We start from the raw sequence: 24,384 nt of genomic DNA on the forward strand, positions 1-24,384 counted from the left end.
CTTCAGAATAAGTTTGCCAAGTTTTTACATGGAGCCGAAGCAGAGCACACCCTCAATGAAGAGCAAACTGTCAGCTTCATTGAGGTCTCTTATTAACATCAGGAAAGATGCCGTAAACAAAACATCTCAACAGGTCAATTCTGATTCCGAGAAATCTAATGCAAAAGGAAAGAAAACCAAAACTGGCAAAAAATTAAAAAAAATAAAAAACAACTGCCTTACTGGAAGCTTTGAATCTCTTGAAAAGCAGAATGATGGTTTTAACAGTCATCCTAGATGTGCATCTGTCGAACCAGAAATATTAACGGCAGGAATGTTTGCTGATAAGCAACTTCACATAAAGGATGTAAAGAAGAAATCGTTTTTAGACCAAAAATTTCATCAGAAGAGGAAGGATCTAACGTTGAGTGAAGGCCATGAAAGGAATTTCGTCAAGAGATCTAGCTTGTCAATGAGTTTTTTCAACAAGAAACATTACCTCACAACTCAAAATGCTGAGGATATTGATGAAACTGATGAACATCATGGAAACAATCTGGTTAATGGGATAAAAATTAAATCCGAGGACACTCATAGCGAAGATAATGTCGTCATTTATGCCCATCCTCATAATTTTGAATCAACCCAGAAGGATGAAAATGATGCATCAAAAAATTCTGAATTTAACTGGAACAAAAAAGAAGTAATAAAGACTAAAATCTCATTACCAGCTGATGCTAGAATATCTTCAGATGTTTCAGGTAAAAATGGATCAGTGTTTAATGGACTGAATGATAAAAGTAAGGCCACGATAACAATGGAAGATATTAATGAAGATGATATTAAGGAAGAGAAACATCGAAAGGTTAAAACAGCCTCCAAGAAAAAGCTACCGAAAGTAGTGATTCATTATGTTAAAAGTGCATCTGCCATCAGCAGTGCTATCCAAGAGCAGCAAGAACATAAACACACAACAGTTCACATTACAAACAGGTCTTTTTATATATAATTCAGTTTAGTTAATTAATTTATTTTTTGTTTATTAATTAATTTATTTTTCTGTTTTTATTTTTTCGTTTTGTTTTGCTAGGTTCAATCACTTATAAATTAAGTTTAGTTTTTTGGATTTACCACTGAAAGCATGTTATTATTTCACAAAATCTAGCAACACAAGTCCTCAGTTTCCACTGGAATACATTCAAGAATCCTCCCTAACCTCTGACACTCCACAACGACACCTGGCACATCAACAGAAGACTGACCACAAAAGTAAACTTCAGAGTCGACCGAGGGTAGGTAGTGTTGACAGCACAGAAACTTCAATGAATGCCTCGTCCTCTACCTTGCCTCTCAATTTCTTTCAAAATGGTCCCGATCCGTCTGGAAGTGAATTTGAAAGCAACTACAAACTCAGTGATACCTCTGAACAAACTTCAAAAGCTCACAACCACCACAAACACCACCATTATCATCATCATTCAAGTCCGGGTAAAATAAGCCACCACAAATCAAGTGGAAGTGGCAGCAAAAGTGGCGGTGATGGTTCTGCTGGAAAATCAGGGAAAGTTGGCCTTGAGAAGAAAAAGAAAACGTCTTCATGGTATAATGTATGTTGCATCTTCTACGTTTTTACTTTTTTATTACATATTTACACTTATAGGTTACATCTTCAATTTCCACTTTTATTTATTTATGAATAGCATTGGAGATTTTATTAAATGGTTTTGCAATGGTGAGAGAGGGAGGCCAGTTTTCATATAAGATTGTAATAAAGGATTGTGAGGCAGATAAATTTGTTCTGCAAGTCTGTCTACATATTTTTGAGCTAGTTGAGCGGAGAAAAGTTTTAATACGAGTCTTTCTAAGGTTAAGCCTCTCAAGTTAGAGATGTATATATTAAGTTTGAAGAATTGCTCAATTAAGTCATCATCAATTTCTGTTAATAATAAAATATTTCTTTATTAAGAATGAAATTATTTTCGCTTTGTTTTAACATTCAACTAAACCTTTTTTCAAAGTCAAGTGTTTCAAGCCTTATTTAAATGCAATATAAAATCATTCATGTGCTAAATAAAAGGTATGCAAGTTTTCTGATTGCCTAATTTTATTCATTGTTGCTGACAACAAATAAAGTGGTTCATAACATATACAAAAACTTCATAATTAACTACAATTATTATGATACTTCATAATTCACATTTTAATTCATATTTTAATATTTCATAATTCACAAAAAATACTTCATAATTCACAACGAATACTTCTTAATTCACGACAAACTATTTATAATTCACAACACTTTTGCCAGTCAGATATTAAGTGTGTACTTTCTGAATCTTTCACTTGAAAACATTATGCGAAATATTAATAACAGTAAATGCTCTTTGTAAGGTACTTGAACCACGTCGGTGAGCAAATGATAACTAAGGGATACAGGTGATGTGTACGTGAGTGTGTGTGCCTGTGTGTGTTTGAGAGAGAGAGATAGAGAAAGAGAGCGTGTTCAATAATAGTTTTAAAAAGGTAACTTTCAAAATAGGTATGTAAACTTTTGAATCACGTTGTAGCAAAACAAAGGTCACATAAAAAGCTATTATTATTTTGAATAATATGAATATTGTTTTTGCAATTTTCCATAACTTTTTTGGTTCATTGATCTTCCAGATGAAATATGTCTTGCCTCCATCGTATTTTCTATTTTCGTGTTTTTGTTTTGTTTGTATCAGTCATAAACAAAAACACACACACATAATATATATATATATATATATGTATATATATATATTTACATACATATATATATATAATGTTATATACATATACAACATATGTAATATTATTTATTCATTCTGTTGACAGCACAAGAAACTGGTTAGTAATTTTCCTGTTGTTGTTGTGTTTTAATTGTATTTTCAACTGCTGTGTCATTCATTTTTTGTGCTTCACTCAAGTGTGAAGTTTGTCCTTTTGGCTTGAGAGTTGAGTGATTTATTGTATTCATTCGTTAAATTGTCGTTGTTGACATTTTTATTAATAATGATTCTTTATTTTAATCTGGTTAAGGATTTGTGTGATTCAGCTATTTGTAGTTAAAGCTGTTTATCTTGATGGGCTTTGTGATGTGTTTATATATTGCTATTAATTAATTAATTAATTTAATCAAACTGTGTACAATGCTTCTATGTTCTTATTGATTTCGCTTGATGACTATTTAATATTTAATGTAATTATTTTTTCAAATACTACTGACTGACTAACTATTCAAATATTTTGATTTTAAAATTATTTATTATTAACTTAATTCATCTTAAAATGAACATGTATATAATTATTTAATTTTTTTCTCGTTTAATCATTTGGATTAACGACAGTTTGATCATATCTATATCTAGCTGTCTCTCAATCATTAACATATTCAAAAAATAATTTGACTTTGTTTGAACAAAGGCATTATGAATCTATACTAATATTTGTACCAGTATATCTACCTTGATATATATATATATATATATACATACATATGTGTGTATATATATGTATGTATGTATGTGTATATATATATATATATATATGTTGGTAATAGACCATAATTTTTACAATATTCTATAAATTCTACCGAATGTTTGGCGCCAAACATTCGGTAGAATTTATAAAATATTGTAAATATATATATATATATATATATATATATATATATATATATTGATGAAAATCACAGCATGTTCGGCGTTAGTTAACTTCCAATTTAACATTTCGATTTTTCTAACTGTTGATCAGAAATCATTTTCAAGTTTCTTTAGTTCTAAACCAAAATTTTTTTTTTTATTATATGCATGATAAAACAAAAAAGCTTTTTTAGTCTTAAGTGTTCGAATTGATTTGTTGTATATGTGACCAGATGCTCAAATCAAATATATATATTTTAGGTATATATATATATATATATATATATATATATATATATATATATATATATTATGGATGATTCCTCTATTTATAAATTTATTAGTGGGAAGAATTCCAATTGCCCGTTGTTGAATATTTATTATGGATGTCTTTGTTGTATGAGTATTGATTCGGCTAGTCGTAAATTATTATAGTTGTTATTGTAATGTAAGATTTCAACATTGTGGTCTAAGATTTGTCTAGTAATTTTAGTTTTGTGTTTCTCTTTCATGTGATTCTTTATAGCGCCAGCTTGTACATTCTTTGTAACTAACGCTGAACATGCTGTGATTTTCATCTATAATTGCATTTCTGACAGTCTTAATCCACTATATATATATATATATATATATATATATATATATATATATATATATATATATATATATGTGTGTGTGTGTGTGTGTGTGTGTGTGTGTGTGTGTGTGTGTGTGTGTGTAATGTACATATATGTACGTATATTTAAATGGCAAGCCAACCCTAATCTGCTGGAAAGCAAACCATCATCTCATATTAGTCTCCAAATTCATGACATTAAATTTGTGTTCTCTATTTTTTAACATTAATATATCTTTAGAACTCTGTCAACATTTGTTTATGTGAAGCTGTGGGTGTTTTTGCTTGCCATAGTTTACGATCAGTGTTTTTGTGCTACAAAAATAATTAGTATGTACATATTGATTACATGTAGTTATCATACGAAACTAACTGCTAACTAACTCTTTAAATGTTATTTCTAGTTGAATGCTGTGCATATATTTTACATTTATCTATTTTATTATATCTGAAATATTTCCTACGGGTCATTTACTGAATATTCAGTTAATATTAATTTTGGGGTTCTACTGCTAACAAACAATGTTTATTTGTTTAACTGGGTATCTGTCATTCAAGGAAATTAGACCAAAGAACAATTTGTTTATATGACCTCTTTGTTTTATGTTAATTAGTCATGCTAACATACACATCCCTGTTTGGTACAAACAAGTTTTAAACAATAAGTCTTTCTATAAAGTTCTTACCTAGAACCCATCTGATTTTTAAAACTGCTAGCTTGAGTATTTAATGAAATTGCATGTCATGCTGATGTCTTGAACATTCATGTTACAAGTACAATCGCTCATCTCTGCCCTGAAATAGACAAATGGATTTGATTGATTCTTTTTGGTTTGATGTCTGAGCAAACAATTTTTCATGTTTTTCAAATCCTTTGTTGTATTTAACATGGCTTTAAAAATAATTAACTCTAGTCTCCTATATAATTAGACAAATTTTCAGTATAGGTGATTTCATCATAATAAATAAATAAATGTTTTTTCATAAATATTTTGTATTTAATTTTGATAGATATTTCTAATGCTAATGCATTACAATATTACATATGTTTTTCGTTTATTTCATTTCTATGTTTAACTGAGCAAGCTTTTTACTTGTTTTTTTTTTCAAATTCAAATTGACTTTTTGGGATACGATATGTATCACTATTAACTTCCAATCATGCTCACACGCTGACCTCCATAGTATTTTATTCGTGCTGTTATTATTTTTGAACATTAGAATAATTTACAAAAGGAGATTTTTCTATATGTTAGAAACATTACATATAATGTATTTATTGTAAATATGTGTTTGTGCCTTTATGGTAACACACGTTCATTTGGCTTTAGTTTTGATGGTGGTGTTTAGTTGAAGACGTACACCACATTATCTATCGGTTTGCTTGCTTATTACATAATTAATTTTTTTATTTACAATGTTGATTGCTTGGTATTCAGGTGCTCAGTCCCTCGTACAAATCACGAAGTGAGGATTTCAAGAGGATATTCAAGGCACTGCCTGCTGACGAGCGACTCATTGTTGGTCAGTTCTTCTTTCTTCTCTCTTCCTACTTTAATGATGTTTGTTTGCTAGTTGTTTAAATCCGTTGTCATGACCCTCCTTGAAAATGCAACTATATAATGCAGAGTTCAAGTAAATTACTTAATATAAACAATGTGCACATATACCCAAAGATTATGACAACATTTTCATTTAATTCTTATGCTGATTATTTGAATCTGATATAATAATAATAATAATAATAATAATAATAGTTTATTATTAAAAGGCACGAGCTGAACGTTCCTACGCCCCCAACAAGAGGATATAATCAAAATCCAATGAGCCAACAATATGATATATAATAATAAGTAAAATATGTACAAGCAAATCAAGCATATGATACCATGGTAACATCCCCCAAAATGCAACTCTTATAATGCAACTAATTATAATAAATAAAATATGTACATGTACATACAATTAAAACTAGGCGTTTAAGTAAATTGTGCACCCAAACATTTATTCGTTTATATTACATGTTTATATATACATAAAATGTGGTGGCTAAGAACATAAAAATAAATATTCATAGAAATTAAATTTGAGATTGTTTAATATATGAACTGCTACAAGTGCTGAAGATGATTGACAATTCGAATTAGGTCCTATACACTCAGAGAATGTATAATATGTAAAACTGTATATTATTCTAACTTTAATAAAATAAATAATGACACAAGAATTTGGTTAGAAACGTTGAGAGATGTAATAAAATACTATCCATAAATTTCATAAATTACGGTATATATATATATATATATATATATATATATATATATATTTATTTATTTATTATCTCGTTTGTCTTATCATTTTGTGTGCTGATTGTCATTGTGCTGATGTGCTGGTCATAACAGCTCAGTGGATGGATGTCTGTTTTTAAAAATTTTGTTATTTAAATTTGCTTGATTTGCATATTATTAGAACAAATTTCAAGGTTATTTAAATGAAGAGTTAATTTTTTAAGTTATTTTGAATATAAATTTATGGTTAGGTTTCAAAAAATCCAAATTTTTCCTTATAAATTCATTAATTATAACAAGTGAAATTTAACAAAATTCAGATTACTCATGTGCCCTGCAGAAAGATATCTTGATACAAGGTCGTATGTACTTGAGCCAATCATGGATATGCTTCTATGCCAACATCTTCAGATGGGAAACTGTGGTGCGTTTTGACGTTTTGGATCAATTGTTCAGTTGTTTAAAATTTGACTCATGATTCCTACTTAAGTATGCCACAACTAGTTATTCTAACTTTCTAAGTTAGCTGGATGAATGCTTAACATCCACTTCAATCACTATATTGTTTTTAGTTTTGTTGTCCTTTTTGTGATGTGGTGACCTAAGTGGTGATCATTGCTGTTAACGTAGGTAATAATACGATGCAAAGACATAACAAAACTGACGAAAGAGAAAACGGCTCGAGTGATTCCAAATGCAATTCAGATCTGCACCAAGGATGACAAGTACTTCTTCGCATCATTCGGTTCTCGGGATAAGGTCTTCCTTCAACTGGATCTTGTCAGAAGGAATGCTTCCAATGGCTTGGTCAGTTGTTAATCTGTTGTTAATGGGTTGGTCTGTTGTTGGTCTGTTGTTAATGGGTTGGTCAGTTGTTGGTCTGTGGTTAATGGATTGGTCAGTTGTTGGTTTGTTGTTCATGTAGATGTTGGTGATGATAATACACTTCTAATCAGTGTGGTTTCAATTAGAGCGTTATTACAAAAGTTGTATTTTTCACAAGGTTAGTTTAAATTATTCACTTGTACAATGTTATTCATAAATGATATTGCTCATTTCGTTGACATAAGCACATAAGGCTAACACAATATTTTATGATGTAACGTGTTTTTTGTTATCATTGTCATCTTTTTAAATAATTAACATCCGCCTATTGGCAATTGTTGAAACAACAACAAAATAAGCTAATGATCATTTTGAATTCAGTGAATTATTAATGATCATTTGACCGTGAGGAGATTATTTATATTGTTTCAAACATCAAGTCACTTGACTGATATCATTTCATAGCTCATGAGCAAGCCAGAGTTTTGGTCCTGGGTGCATTTTTATTATGGAGATGATCTAGCATTGACATCTGATGATGAAGATTATGTGCCTCTAACGTCTGATGACAAGAACAGGTTTCAGTTATACCTACAGATGGAGATGGGACAGGATCAAGGAATTGAAATAGGAAAGGTTTGTTTGTTTGTTTTTGTGTTTATTTGGAATGTTTGTTTGTTTGGTCACGCATTGCAAAATCAGTTCATATGCTTGCTGGTAAGTTAAGCTTTATAAAAGTGTTGCAGATGTTGGGATTCAGTGGGAAATAAATGCAAGGTCATCATTTTACGAGTTGTTGTTGTTGTTAAGCAAAAATATCATTAGTAAAACTTGTTCATTGAAAGTTTAATTCTGGAATTTTGCAACAGGAGGCATTAGATTTGTCAGCAGCAGCATCTACGGCAACGACAACTACGACCTCATCGAATAGATCTCCAACGTGCAACGGCATCGTCAACAGCACCACATTAAATGATGACGTTGAGAGCTTCAACGATGATGATGGTGGTTGTTCTGCTGATGTGGTGAAGGATGACGAGGAGGAGGAGGAAGAGGGAGATGCAGACTACAGGGAATGTGAGGGCAGCGAGGATGAAGAGAGCTCCAGTGGGGATGATCTTGGTTAGTTTCTCAATTATTTAAATTATATATAAGCTACGATAATTTTATATATCTCTATATAACTGTTCAATTAGTTAAATCAAGTTCTTCATTTTCTTTCTTTTATTTAAATGCTCTTACTGAACAGTTGACTACTGCTCAAAGCATTCTCACTTCAGCATTGATGTGTTGGACGAGGCCTATGATTTGACTGTCGATGATGTCTTTCAACATGTCTTCTCAGATTCTCAGATATACAGAGAGTTCATCAAAACCAAGAAGACTTTTGGTTATTAATTATTTTAATTTCTTACAAAATTTGATATTTATTATTATGTTGATTCATTTTTCAGTATGAAATTATTAATTTGTAAAATTCATTTTTTTGAATTTGGTTCTAATGAATAAAAGGATAAAATTTAGGATGCAATGCAAAACATTTGATAACTTCCTACATCCGCATTCAAATGTTGATCAATTTACTTAAGATGACTATCAACATTGAAATATTACGTTTTTATTTTAACTTTAATTTCCCATTTGCCTCATTATAAAGCACAAAACATGCAGTATAGTAACGTAACTTTAATAATGATCAATTAGACGTTTCATTGAACCCCTGGTCAGAAGAGCTGGATGAAAAAGGCAGAAAGGTCAGGAACATCTCATACACACTCACACTTGACTTCAGCATAGGTCCCAAACATTCGCCATCTACTGAAAAACAAGTTGGTTTTTTTGTTTATTTGTTGTTGTTGCTGTTGTTTTTGGCTTGTTTTACATATACTGTAATTTTATCTGTTGTCATGATTTATTATCTGACACTGCCATGGTGAACATAACTGATAAACGGAGATAATTTATTAATTACGCTATTATCATTTGGGATTCATTGTAATAATCTTTTATGTAATTGATATTTATAACACATTCATCGGGGTAATATTCTCTGAAGGTGATGCACACGGAATCAGAGCCAGGCCGCTTCTACCTCATCGATTGTGAGTGTGTCAACGAAGGCATTCCATACGGAGAGAACTTTTTTATCACCAACAGGTTACTTGCTTTATTGAGCGGTTGGAACTATGGTTTGGCGGTTCGATGCTTCATTGGTTGGTCGGTTGTTTGATTAGATGGTTGGTTGGTTGTTTGATTGGATGGTTAAATAAGATTGTTCATTTAGTTGTTTATTTTTTGGTTAAATGGCAGTTAATGGATTGAATTCATTAGCTGTCAAGTGACTTCAGCGATATTTATTTATTTTTGCGTATGTTTGTAGATGTGTGTGTGTGTGTGTGTGTGCCTGTTCATATGTGTGTTTGTATGTGTGTTTTTACGATATGCGGATCATTGCTGTTTTGTCATTTTAATGTTTATTATCATCATCACTGCTTTCACCATGAGGGCATACACCATTTGGCTGATATTGCATATTATTGCCTACATTATTATTAATTAATTAAATTAAATTATTATTATTTTTATTATTTTAATAACTATTATTTTTATCTATGATGTTTTATTTTTTTTGTAGGTACTGTTTGTCTAGATTATCAGATAAAAGAAGCAGACTAAAGATTACAAGTCAGATTAATTACAAGAAGAATGTATGGGGCTTCATCAAAAGTATGCCTCACGTGATACTATACAAGAATGATGAGGATGATGATATTTATAATGTGGTTGTTGTTGTGGTTGTTGCTGCTGCTGATGATGATGATGACGATGATTTTGATGATGATCGTGATAAATTATGAGATAGATTATGAAAACAAATATGATATATTTATATGCGGTTTTGAGAACAAATATTGTCTTATTGGAACTCTGCACTGTGCTGTTTAGCACAAATGTACTATGTACACATGCATGTTTAGTACTCGTGCCAAGAGGAGAGTTGAAAATGTAGATTTTAAGAAATGATAAACTCATTTTAAGTTTAAAGTTAACAGATGAGAATGACTATCGATAATTTTTTGTGTGGTTTACATTGCTGAACAGTCAAGTTAGCATGTGATTTTTAATTAGAGTTTTCTATACTTGAATGAGAATAAATGAAAATTTAAGAATGAATGAAATTTTAAATATTGTCTGTCATCATAATTTTCCTAATGCATGTTTCTATATTGGCCGTTATAATATTTGTTCTAGATTTTCTTGAGAAAAACGTTACAGCGGGTATCATATCAACATTCAGTGTGTTAGGTTCGTAACGTTGGTCTGATGGTTTTTTGGTCCTCTATGTTAAGTTTACTTCAGTTATAATTTCAATTTGAATAAAAACTCATTCTTTGAATTCTATATCATTTACATTATTCTGTATTATTTACAATGGGGCTTTTTGTGTAAGACGCTCAAGGTTTCATAAAATTTTTAAATTTGCTATAAATTATCTTTTCATTTTTGCTTTCTGAGAGTCTGATATAGTTGATTTAAGCAAAATATTGATAATAATTATAAATTAACGACAATAAATTATTTCGTTACGCTGCAAAAACAAAGTGCATTAATTATTTTTAAATTGCATGTTAATTTTTTTAAACGTTTAGTTTTTTAATAATTTTTTTATCATTTAATCTCATTCAATTTTTCATTCAGTCTCACTGTTTAAATTGCCTCTCTTGACTCATTAAATATTAATCTTTCCCACCAACCACCAGCTGACCTGTTACGTTTGGAATCTGACCGCCATTTGATCAGTCTATCTCAATCACCGTCTCTTAAGCAGCGTAATTTTTTGAGGAGAAGGAGGGTGGTGGGAGAGAATGCTGGAGTGGAAAATGGCGTCGGTCCATCCAGTGTCACTCCATCATCTCCTGTCGCTGACCAGGCGCCTGTTCACAAGCAGGCATCTATTCATGTTTCATCCATTGTTAAAAGTATTCAACCTTTTGTTCCGTCTTTCCAGTGCATACTTGTTTAATATTTAACCCACTTTTTATAGATGCACGATCATTGTAAATTTTTTTTCAAAGCTGTTAAATGGATATGAATCAATAAAATTTCACTTATCTAGCATCATTTATAATTGTTTGATCTCTTAGCATGTGACTTGTTACACCTTTTAAAGGTTAATTATATTTAAACGTTTCACTAATTTTAATTTCAATTCATTAACAGACACTGACTCAAAACCTAGCTATGTTACGCTAGCTGATCACCCTAAGTTTACCATGGATGTTCTCGTCAGACTCGTTTGCGTTGTGTTAGTTTATCATCATTTTAAAAGATTTTAAAAAATATTATTTAACTAAAAAAATATTATTTAATTAAAAAAAATATTCATTTAACTTGTTAGACGATAATTGGAATTTTCTGTCTATTTGTGATATGGACACTTATGTTAAATAACTGAGCCGTCTATATTTTGTGTATTCCACTTTTAACGATTCCGATATAGTGTGTATATAAAGTATATGTTATTTATTGCTTTGAACATTAATTAGCACATGAGTTAATTTACATTTGCAGTTTTTACACACAGGGCTGAATATTCTTACTCGTACAATTATCTCTTAATTTAACAATCGAATTGCCAACAGACTGGTTGTTTTGATGTTTTTCAATGCTGTGTTTTTCTACAAACTCTGGTCGTTAGAGAAGTCAGCCACGAACATGTTAAAGTCGAAAGTGGGAGGCAGTCAGGATGACGATCTCCTATCGTCACTATCATCTTCAATGACTGCCAATCCTCTTTCATACAGAAGGTCTTAACGTTTCCAATTTCTATGTTTTGAAATGTTAATTTACTAAGTTTATTTAACTTTATTTCTATTTTTCTTTAATTCACGATTAATGTAACTCAAATACGTGCAGGGATGTTTATGAGGACCTTTTGAAAAAGCCTCGCTTAGCAGAAAAGCTGATGAAGAATGTGATTGGAAATGATTGGACGAAATCTGATGAGGCAGATAAGAAAATCTTAACTAGTTTAGAAATTAAAGAATGGAAGAACGTTTTGTCATCGACGATACAGTTGGTAGACCATCTGAGATTGTCCCTCATTCGAATGAAGAACCAGCTGGGCCAGCTAGATGATCGCACTTTTGGAGCAGATGCTAACAATGTTAATAATAATCAACCACCACATGCATATTACAATCGCGAGAATAAAGAAAAGAGATGATACGTCAGTCAGTTGATATTTTCTATATGATCATAAGCACTTGTAAGTTCAATGATAGAGCACATATAATCCACGAACTAGTCACGCCAGCGTGATTTTAATTGAAAATCATCGATGAAAACATTTTTCTATTTGAAATTAAATTGTGATGAAAACATCAGATATTAAATTTACTATTCATTTATTCATTCAGATTTAGGTTTAATTTTACGTTCTTTTAGCAAAAACTTTTTTCCTCACATATACACCTATATATACACACACATATATATATATATATATATGTGTGTGTGTGATTTTGTGGACTATGGCAATTCGAATTGTTTTGTATCTTTTCTTGAAACTTTCCTAGATTATCATTTATTTAATTGTAGTCAGTTTCATTTGATGACATTATGTTCAAGTTAACATCTGTCACAATGTGTGTACTTACATATTTATGAAACTTTGGTCATCCATTTAAACGTTGTACAAATTTTCTAACGGACTAACGAACGCGGGCACGAGGACACACACATACACATATGTGTATGTTTGTGTGCGTATCCATATAAATTATGTTTGAGTGTGTAAATATATATATATATCATTTGCAATGATATACATGCCTATACAAGTGCTTGCATGCAGGTGTGCGTTCTTGCAAACCAAGCCCTTAATAAATGATCAGTGTATTTATTTTTTAATTTATTTTTTGCGTGTATCCGACGAATGATTGGATTTAATTTTTATGGTACCTCACTGTACTGTACACGTGCTTGTACTTTACACTATTGTCATATATACGTAATGTCTATTGATTAATCATTCACCTGCATACGATGTCTTTATTTTGATAGTCATTCAATTGAATGTTTTCATGTGTATTAGCAATCCTTATTTGTTGAATATGTGTCAATTATATAATTCTTAGGAATTTATTCATTTGTTAAAATGTTATGTATGTTGTTGCGACGCGAGTATAAATTTTGTTTCAATAACAAATCACGATTGAATTACTCCACTTCTTTTATTCACCACGAACGAGATCATCAACAACGTGATATTAACACAGATTCTTGATTACTTGGTTCAATCTGGGTAAAAAATCTATTGTTATTATTATTATCTGTTGTTATTATTATTTAAGTTAATACATTAATATACAAAGAATGCGTAGAAAGCATTGAATGAGACAATTCATGGAATTAATGTCGCGATTCTTATTTAAATCGAGTGCCGTATGTTGCCAAACTTGAGCAGGGCTGACGGATGACGCAAAGATGAATCGCGACATCAATTTCATGAACTGTTTCAAGATCTTGATTGTCTCATTCAATGCTTTCCACATATTCTTTGTATGTTATTGTATTATCTTTAAGGCGTGAAAACTACCATTATTTGGGGAAAGTTCTATCGTTATTCATCGAAACTGTTTTTTACACAAAACCAAATATTTAGGACGATCCAATTTCAGTGATGCTATATTCACAAAACAACGCTTCTCCTGATTTCGACATCGAGATTGACAGTAAGAGATTGACAAATAAGTTTTAATTTTTTTTGAAAACTACATCTTATCAACATTAGACCTCTTCTTTTTGTACTTCATATATACTATTATTAAAATTTAAATTAAGTAAATTAATATTATTTATTAATAAATAAAATACATATATGCTGTCGAGACTAATATTTATTCTTCTTTCATCAATCCGACAAAGATTTTGTTTTATCTTGATAACAACTGCTTCTAGAATCTAGGTTAAACCTTTCAAGTTCCAGTAAATAATAGTGATAATAAATTAATAAAACCATAGAGCCAAATATTTTTCCAATTATTGAATAAATCCTTTACCAGAATTTTAATTTTTTTTTCAAATTTTTGCACCTTTTTATTGTTTTCCATTTAAATTAATATGAGGCTGAGCCACTGTTATTTTCATCTTTAAGTTATAAATAGAGTAAAAAATCGAATTAGCGGAATTCTGCAAACTGTAATTTAAACGGATCAGCTTACGCAAATCGAAAATTTGTCACAAATTATAAATTTAATAAAATCGACGGAACCCATTAGTTTTTACACATTAATAAACAAAATTTTATTTCACCAAACAAAAATTGTTTCATCTGCAAGCACGAGGAATACCTCTGTAACAAGGCCAGTGAAATCAGTTTAAGTTAAGCTTTTTTGTGACTTTTCATTAAATGGATTTTCTCAGATCCTGCAGGTTACACATAGCTTATGATGCATGCATCTTTAGTGGGCTATTCAGCGCATTAAAATTAAGCTATTCTGTAAAGTTCAGTGAATTTTAAATGCATGGTACAATCTATTATATGTTAAAATGTATGAATGCCGCTAAACAATCTTCCTGAGTATATTTTAAAAAAAATTCAACAAAGCAATTTTTAAATCGTTTCTCTGGAACTCTCTACCTACTTCTCTGACTACTTCTCCATCCCTTGCGAAGTTCAGAGCGGATCTCAAGACCCATCTGTTTTCAAAATTCATTGAGGAGCGCTGTTGAACATCGCGGAAATAGCGCTTTATAAGCTAATTGATTGATTGATTGAATTGATTGATTAACTGTCTTTGTAATAAACACTATTACATAAGTTATTATCGGTTTGAAATGGCACATCATATCTTTAAAAAAAAGTCAAATCTATGTTTAGATGGTTTGGTCAATGTCAACCAAATCTGGTTCGATTAACTGGCTTTACTCGTATATCAAATGAAAAAATCATATTTTATTTAATCAAATGAAATGAAAAATTATTCAGAGACCAAAAAAGAAAAATACATATATCTACACTTAAATTTTCAGTATGCATATGACGTATTTCTTATTATATACTTACATAGTAAAATATTAAAAGATATATACATATATTACACAGACACACACATATAAAACACGGAAGTATACTGGTATACATACACAACACATACATCATTATATATTGTATAATAATCTTTCTTTATAATTTAAGTGGCTTGATTTATGATTATTAGAGGGTTTTGTCAAATAATAACAGAAGCAATAATAAGCAAACGGAATCAAACGTATATATAAAAAATCAATTTTATTCACTATACTCAACTTGCGTCGAACCTAGCGTATCACAACAGACAGATTTTTGCTTTTATATGTTCCGAGATAGCTCACCGTAAGTGTCGACATTTTATAAATAACGTTTGGTAGGTGTATGCGAGGATTAGAATTAAATTTTGCCTAATTAGTAATTTTATTTCAATGTTTCTATAAAAAGTTCAATTATAAATTATAGAACAGGTATTTAAACTATTAAAATTTATGCATTAAAAATTTTCCAATATATTTTTGATATTTTTTTACCGTCTCAACGCCGCTTCTTGCTATTCTTGTATACTCATTGGTCCATTCAGCTATCTAAAAAATCTTTTATATAAGGCGAGTTTGGTGATAAGTTACATTGCCAGACTTTCGAGTGTGGCTCGATCTTTTCCTGTTTGTCAGGGATTAAAATTAAATTAAAAATAAGTAAATAAGTTCAATTGTAGCTTAATTGAAGAAAGTTCGAAGCAGAAATTAAATTATGTCTCAAGCCAAAAGTACAAGTGTGGTGGGTATTAATAAAATATTTTATTTAATTACGCGTTCCTGAGTTCAATTAAAAATTAAAAATTTTAAATTAAATTATTAAAATTGATTGGTTTCAGTTTGAACCGAACTTTGAAGTTTATCAATAATGTTATTTTTATATCATTTTAATTCATTTACATTTGTTTGTTAATTAAATTTATCTTGTCATGTCAACTAAAATAACTAAAACTAAAAAATATAAAAACAATTTTATTATAATATAATATTTATATCACTATGACTGACAGTCATAGTAATTGTTTTTATATTTTTTAGTTTGCTCTTTTCTGTTCTTTTGCTTTTGGTTTCATTTCAATTTAAGACAAGTAAAATTAAGTTTTTATTTTTCAAATAATTTGTACAAAGTTATGCTTATTTATAGTTTTTTCTTTAGTATTTATTTGTAATTATTTTAATATCCTGACCTAAACTAAACGAACTAGATCAAGTTTTAAAATTTTTTTACAAACATTAACAACTTGCTTGCCTCATCATAAAAGCATTTGTCAGTTAAAATTAATTGAAAAAGAATAGAATAATGATAAAGTAAGAAAAGATAGATATTATTGTCAATGCAATTTCTTAGTAAAAATTATATCTTTTTGAGTCTTAAACATGACAATCAGACCGACTGACAATGAACATAAAACTTTGTGGCTTTACATATCTAGGGAGTGATTCAGATACAGAAGAAGAATTTAAAAGAAATCTTAAAATATACTTAGAAGGAACTACCAAGTAACAAGACTTACGTAACTAAATGAAGTTTAAGGTGCTAACTTTAAATGTTTGTTCTGAGAAATTACAAGAGAAAAGTAAATGGCTTGTTGAAGAAGGATGTGAATTAGCTACACAAATCATGTGACAAATAAGGATGTCAGACACAATAAACAACTCAACAAAAGAGGATTTATGACACAATATAATAAGAATTTAATGAGTGAATAAGAATTCTTTGAGAATAAGAATTCTTTAAGAATATTCGTATACTGTATAAGATAAAGTACAATAGTTGCTGGGCATGGTGAATTTTACTAGCCATACAGCTTATTTAATGTTTGAAATTAATATAATATAATAATTGTATGACATTGCAATGCTTGAAAAGCAATTTGAGAAAAAGAGAAACAAAGTTTTTAACAGATTTTCAATGTTAGTGTAGTGTGATTAAGGAATAAAAAAATAACAATAAGATTTTAATTTAAGTGAGTATAAAATCAATTCAGTAGAAAAAAGGAATGGTAAACAAAATTTAAATTGTTAGTGCCCTAAGTAACATTGTTTATTATTTTAACTACTACTGCTACTACTTCACTATTACCTAAACATCAAATAATATTTATTGAATCTGTCAGTGAGATGGAGTTTTATCTCATCAATATTTTTGATTTTTAAACCACACAATTAATTCAAGTGCATGTGCCATTCGGATTTCAATCTACCAGGATCTAAATTTGTATGAATCCAAGTTCTGGATATGCAATCTGATCCAAAGATATCACAGATCACAAATTGCTTGATCCATCCTATTCCTTTTTTAAGCTTTATGAGAAAACAATTCATGTGATTGTTTTTCTAATTTTTGATTCAATTTGTTTAGGCTGATGTTTACAAAGGTGTAGTGAATGACGTAATCGATGGGGTTAGGGAAGCATTCCAAGAGGAAGGACTTGATGAGCAAGTTCTTCAAGAGTTGAAACAGGTTCATTTATATATTTGTGATTGACAGCATGTCATTGCAATTTATTTCTTTACTTCAGTTGATGAAACATAATTTTTAAGGTGTGTGATTTTTATTATGATATTATTGGCATAAAACTCCAAATAATTTATCTTCGGTTTTAAACTTTCATTAAGTTTTTCATTTAATTTTTTCATTAGTTGTATAATTGTTATTGACGTTTTAACAACTTAGTTATGGGAAAACAAATTAAAACTGTCAAAAGCAATTGATGGCTTGATGTCAGAAAGTCCATTGGGCTCATCGACAACAGCAACAAGAATGCCTCCACCGGCCCACTCACATCATCAGACCAGAACGTTACACCCCACACAACAACTCATTCTCAACAACAACAGCCCAAACCACAGTAACAACAACAGCATCACATCTTTATCTCCTTCACAACTTCAACAGCTAACAAATTTGCAAGGTTTCATTTTTATCTGTTATCGTTTTTTTTTAGTTTCATATTTGAATTTTAAAAAATATTTTATAAGAAAATTATTTCTGAAATTTTCTGAAATTTTTAGCACAAGCAGGTTCTGTCTTAAATCTTGGCCCAAGTCATTTGGTTAATGTTTGTTTTATTTGTTTCCTTTAAAAATTGACAATAATGAATTAATACTTTTTTTTGTGTTACCAAAATATTTTTATAAGAATATGTTTTATTTCGCAAAGTTTTTGATTATGTTTATTCAAAAAAATTTCTAAATATAAATTTTGGTAATGTTTTTTTTTTACAAATACGCAATAATTTGCTAAATTTAAATATTAATAGTGATAACAAACAACACATGAATTCATTTTTGATAGTAGCAGCAGCAAACAAACAAACAAACTGCACATCATTCATTAATTTAAACATACAGGCTCACCTAGCAGGCCAGTCAACGAGCCAGTCTTTGAATCCAGTCCTCTTGCAACATCTCAACAATCTCAATGCCCTCGGTTTGCTACACTAATTTATTATATTAATTATTATAAAAGTATTTATTTGTAATTTTTTTCTATTTGGCCTTTATCAGTTTTATACTAGCTACATTCTTACATATCATTAATTTGAAAATATTCAATATCATGAGTTGAGGTGACTTCAAAAGACGTCTGAAGAACAATTTGTTCAACTTACTGCAGCAAAGGAAATAAGAAATAAAGAGAGCACTCCTGAAGTAAACTCATAAGAAGCGCTATACAAATTCTACAATACAATACAATACAATTGGCATGAATTCCATATTAGTTTTCAATTCAGTTGAATGTTGCAAATCATTTTATAATTGGTTGAAAAATTTGTATGAAACCATAGGGGGAGCTTCTTTCATCCAATCACAGAACAACATCATATTCGGACTGAGTGACCAGCCAATTGCCACGAATGCTACACCTCAAAATGGGGTCACAATCGACAATGCTGGCACAGTTAGTTACACTCATACATATACATATGCGATGGGGTAATGGTAAAGTGCCTGGCACTTCTCTTGTATTGACTGGATTTGACTGTAGAGAGATCCCCGCCTATCACATACAATGTGTGTGATGCCTTGTTTCACGTGTGTTTACATGCACTGTGTGTGTGTGTTGTGGATACATGTAAAAATTATTGAAGAGTTTTAGTAGCACCAGTCTATATTTAAGTGTTGAATTTAGGTTTTAAGATATGATCAAGTTGTTCTTGGCTACCTCTAATGTTCTTAACCTTGCTATCTATTTTCGTTATTGTTTCTTTGTAGTTATAGTTTAAAATGTGTACTGCTTGAATTCAATCAGCACAATATAGTGCAGTTAGATGGTCTGGATGATAGCAGCTCAGATGATGAGGATGATGACGTCAAGCATGATGACGACAACGATGATGCCAATGAAGCATCAGCACAGAATGGGGAAGAAGTTGAAGACGTCGGTCTTCTGATTGCTCATTCAATCACTCGCTCTTTCTATCAGTCACTCATTAATTAATTAATTCATTCATTCATTCATTCTAACAATCATTCATTCATTCATTCATACATTCATTCATTCATTCATTCATTCATTCATTCATACATTCATTCATTCGTTCAGGCCAACTTTCATTTGATTGTATGATTAGTTGTGCATTAGGTCGCTTGGTTGTATGTATGCATTGTAGTCTGCCTCACTGTTATGATTGTTTTGAATTACTCTACATTAGAATGGATCATTTTTGCTCATAATTTGTTGATTGCTTGCAGTAATCAGGATTGTTAAATGGCAGAAAATGTTTATGAACCTTCTCAATTCAATATTGTTTCTTTTGTTTTGAACATTTTATTAGTCTCAAAATGATATTGAATTTGTGGTCACATCTTTGCGTTGTGGCAAAAATTTATGGTAAGCTCTAATGATTTGTAAACATTTTGAAAAGTTTCTGGATTGATAACTGCTCAATGTATTTTAATTCGAGCTTATTTAGAAAAATGAATTTTAACTTGCGGAAAATGTTATACAGGATCCTTTAAATTCAGGAGATGATGACCCAAACGAGGACGACACGCAAGATTTATTTGATGTCGACAATGTAGTTGTCTGCCAATTTGATAAGGTTGCATACTCGATTTTTTGCTGTAGTCTTCCTTTCGTTTATTCAATTTTTCATTCAATCGTTCAAATTTTGGAAAAAATTTGCATTCTTGTCTACATTTGATGCATTTAGATTATACATTATGCTGTGACATATTCTTTACATAGAAAAAGATTTTAGATAGATATTTGAGTTTCACCAACTTGTGCCATTTTTGGCAATTTTTATTTCTTACTATAAATAAATTCTAAATTATAATAGACACGTGCGTATATATATATATATATATATATATATATATATATATATATATATATATATATATATATATTTCAATGTGATAACACTTCCTTCCAGATAAATAGAAGCAAAGCTAAATGGAAATTTCACCTGAAGGATGGCATAATGAACCTGAAAGGAAAAGATTTTGTATTTCAGAAGGCAGTCGGTGAGGCAGAATTTTAACCGACGGTGCTGTTACACTTACAGGAATTGAAATGTAGTGAAACGCAATTGATAATGTATATTATATATATATATATGTGTGTGTGTGTGTGTATATGTATATATATATATATATATATATTATATATATATATATATATATATGTTTGTAATAGACCATAATTATAGAATATTGTAAATATATATATATGTATATATTTATTTAAGTTTCTCTGTAAAAGTACAGTACATACTGATTTCATATGACATTTAATAATATCTTAACAGTTAGCTTGTTTCTAACAGTTGAAACAAATGTAAATGGCAATAAATAATGAATATAGCTCCTTTGCAAATATCACTTGTTCTGCCCTTTCTGTTTGATGTTGGCTGGCGTGCCTCTGAGTCATCAAGATTCCCATTGTTTGTCCCAACTTGCTACTTTGTGCTAAGTTTCTATGAATCCCATCAGTCAGTTTGTATGTTTTATCTATTTGCTTGATACATTGTTTTAACTGAAAAATTGTTTTTACGTTTGTGAAGGTGTATTTATAATTAACTGGTAAGAATGGTTCGGTGTGCTAGTATTAAGTGACTACATATATCTGAATGTACATATTAATGTTTCTACTTTCTAGGATTTTAATTTTGTATAATTTTTTTTTAATATTCGTAATTTCCTGTTTCTTTAAAAGTTGTAACACACTAATCGTTATTTCAAACAAAGACTTGTAGAATTGTGTTTATAGAATTGTCATTATGTTTTGTTGCTAAAAGTTCTTTAAAATGCAGAGGAATGTTCAATAATTTGTAAATTTTTGATTGGATCAATAACGATAATTTATTTGATTGAATTCATTGTCTACGTAAACAATAGTGAATGGTGAATTTTTGTGGTCGAGTGAATTGTTTGTGTGTTGCTTATTGATCTCGCGAACGCTTCTGCAAAATTAGTCTACTGTCTACTTGGTTTGAAGATTATATGTGGAAGATTCATTAAGTTCTTTCCGCTAATGAACATCATTGAGTAGGATGTAGCGTTCTTACTTTTCGACTCGTAGGATTAGTTTTGCTTTTGCTCTGAATTTTTATACTTATGCTGGTTTTTGTGCTTGATTGGATTATTGAAAATCATAATATAATTATGAGAATGACCATTAGTTTCATGCCATTTTCTTGTGTTGTGTTACACGTAGACATAATGCATGTTTAAGGCATACAAACAGAAGAGGGACTTATCATTTTTTGTAAATTTGTTCAGCGATGTCATCAGAATGGTGAAGCGAGATTGGCAACATTTCATTTTCCTAGTTCGAGCTTGGCAGTAATGAATTTGAATGAATGAATGAATTTAATTGCAGAACCAGTCATCCATTTTTATTGACTTACTTAAATTTTATTGCATCATGTGATTCACTATTCAATTAATTGTTTTAAGAAATAGTAATGTTGTCTCTGGTATTGCTAATATAACAAATTATTATTTCTTAAATAGTAGTGTGAATTAATTTACTTAAAGTAGCGTATATGCAGGTTTTAAACGGGTTGGCTTGGCGTTTTAAAGCAGACATTAACACTAAAATTCACAAAGAATGTATGTTAACTTTAGGAGCGGTTATGTCTCAAACAGATCATCAGACAAGCGGGTTCGCTGTTTAGTCGGAATAAAAGCTCCTGAAATGAAAAAGACGCTCAACTGAAGCGATTGAAGGCTATATAATGCTGAGTTATACCTAGTGAAAAGTTTATTTAATTTGGAAATATTTGTCTAATACTTTTAAATCTATCCTTATCGTTACCTCGAAATTTGCTTGTTAAACCAAGCATACACAAAGAGAACGCTCTTTGTGTTTGCCGCCACGTTTACTTAAGCCAGCTTCAAAGAACTGATCTGAAGAGTAGAGTGAATTCAGGGCATCTAACCGTAATTTTTTTCGTTTTGGTTTACGTTTTCGGTTCAATCAGCAAAACGAATTTCGGTTCGGTTTTCGTTCCTGAAATAATATCGGTTTTTTTGGTTTTCGGTTTCGCTCCGAAACTTAATTTTTTCAAGCATAATTCCTTGAACGCATGTAACAGACATCCAACTATCACCACAGTGCCAATTTGAATTAAATTTTAGTTTGTGAATAATAAGAAATCAATAACAAAAATGACTTTTAATTGTTGTGAGTAAAAAAGAAACGTTTCTAATATTTTTCTTTTCAACAAATTTAAACAATCATTACAAAGATATTTTGAAATCACTAATATAAATATAAGATTGTTTTATAAAAATTAAAATTTTCTCTGATCATTAATATATCTTCTAAAAAACTATTTAAATGTTTGAATACTCTAAATACCTGAAAACTCCGGGCACAAACGATAAACAAAGTATAACAGGGCCAAAACATAAATTTAAAGTAAATATATATTAATACTAAAAAAAGAATCACAACAACGGATTTTCAGTGCTTTTTAAGTTTTTTTCATGTTATCATAAAGTATTGGTGTTTAATTGAAATTGTAAGAAAAAGTTTGAGACAATTTTTGGGATGGTAAGCCGGATTTGAACTCAGACATACTGATGTGCACAATTCTGATCATATTTCTGAACGACTGAGGTCTCTATAATGACTTCCTGTTCAACAACAAATTATTTTAAAACTGCAGTGCTAGCTTTTAAATGTGGTTCTTGTCCAAATTATTTGGAATATGTTTTTAGATCTGTTGGTTTACTAGCATTTAAGTTGTCTCTTTGGTTTTACACTCATGGATTGTTATTAAAACAAAAAGACTAGAACTTCCTATAGATAGAAGTTTTTTTTGTTTATCTTAAATCTGCTGTTATCTTAAACGCTGCTGTTTTATTTTTCGATTTTTTAATAGTGCTATAAGACCATCAGACAATTATCTACATAATTCATTTAAATATGAAATCAAGGCAAAACCACCGAGTTCCAATTTTGAAAAAAAATTAAAAGAATCTATTGTTAAAACCAAACTACTCAATAGAAATATATGTTTTTATAGGGTATATAAATGGAACAGGCTACCAAATTTTATAAGAACCTGTTTATAAAAAGGTTTTTATAAAAAGTTTCTGCACCTTTTGTTAGAAATTCTTCGCCGTACTTTAAGTCAACTGTTTTCCAACGTTGTCTTGAATTCTATTTTTTTAATATTGTTGTAGTTATTATTGTTAGTTGTTATTATTGATAGTGTTTTTTTTTATGTAGATTACTACTGATTGTATGTTTGTTTATATAATATTGGTTTTTATGTGCATGGTCCGGTTATCATTGTAATATATAGTGTACGGCTTTAGATAAATTTTTCGTATGTTATGTAAATTATTATCCTTCAAAAAATGTTTAGAAGTAAATTTGAATAAATAAATAAATAAATAAAATAATTACTCTATTATTAACAAATGAATAAAAAAAATTATATATATTTTTGTACATATGCAAAGAAAAATCGAT

The 24,384-nt window shown here is 29.9% G+C and overlaps 2 protein-coding genes across 2 annotated transcripts; both read left to right on the forward strand.

The window, feature by feature from the left end:
* Positions 1-5,711: 5,711 nt before the first annotated feature.
* Positions 5,712-10,231, forward strand: HELRODRAFT_74724 (hypothetical protein; the record flags this gene model as incomplete). The annotated part of the gene is made up of 9 exons (XM_009015289.1): positions 5,712-5,784; positions 6,869-6,969; positions 7,179-7,355; positions 7,839-8,009; positions 8,246-8,495; positions 8,623-8,763; positions 9,078-9,202; positions 9,430-9,530; positions 10,009-10,231. Coding segments are annotated over 9 exons (1,362 nt in total), but the record flags the coding sequence as incomplete, so codon positions are not given.
* A 5,818-nt stretch (positions 10,232-16,049) lies between these two features.
* HELRODRAFT_185403 (hypothetical protein) lies at positions 16,050-22,405 on the forward strand. Its single transcript, XM_009015290.1, has 10 exons — positions 16,050-16,188; positions 17,809-17,910; positions 18,124-18,361; positions 18,462-18,508; positions 18,801-18,879; positions 19,238-19,350; positions 19,702-19,830; positions 20,402-20,494; positions 20,831-21,054; positions 21,114-22,405. Exons 1-9 carry the CDS (start codon positions 16,162-16,164, stop codon positions 20,936-20,938), a joined length of 936 nt encoding a protein of 311 aa, XP_009013538.1. The 5' UTR covers positions 16,050-16,161; the 3' UTR covers positions 20,939-21,054; positions 21,114-22,405.
* The last annotated feature ends 1,979 nt before the right edge of the window (positions 22,406-24,384 follow it).

The sequence above is a fragment of the Helobdella robusta genome (assembly GCF_000326865.2).
Source record: "Helobdella robusta unplaced genomic scaffold HELROscaffold_15, whole genome shotgun sequence".
NCBI classification, from domain to species: Eukaryota; Metazoa; Annelida; class Clitellata; order Rhynchobdellida; family Glossiphoniidae; genus Helobdella; species Helobdella robusta.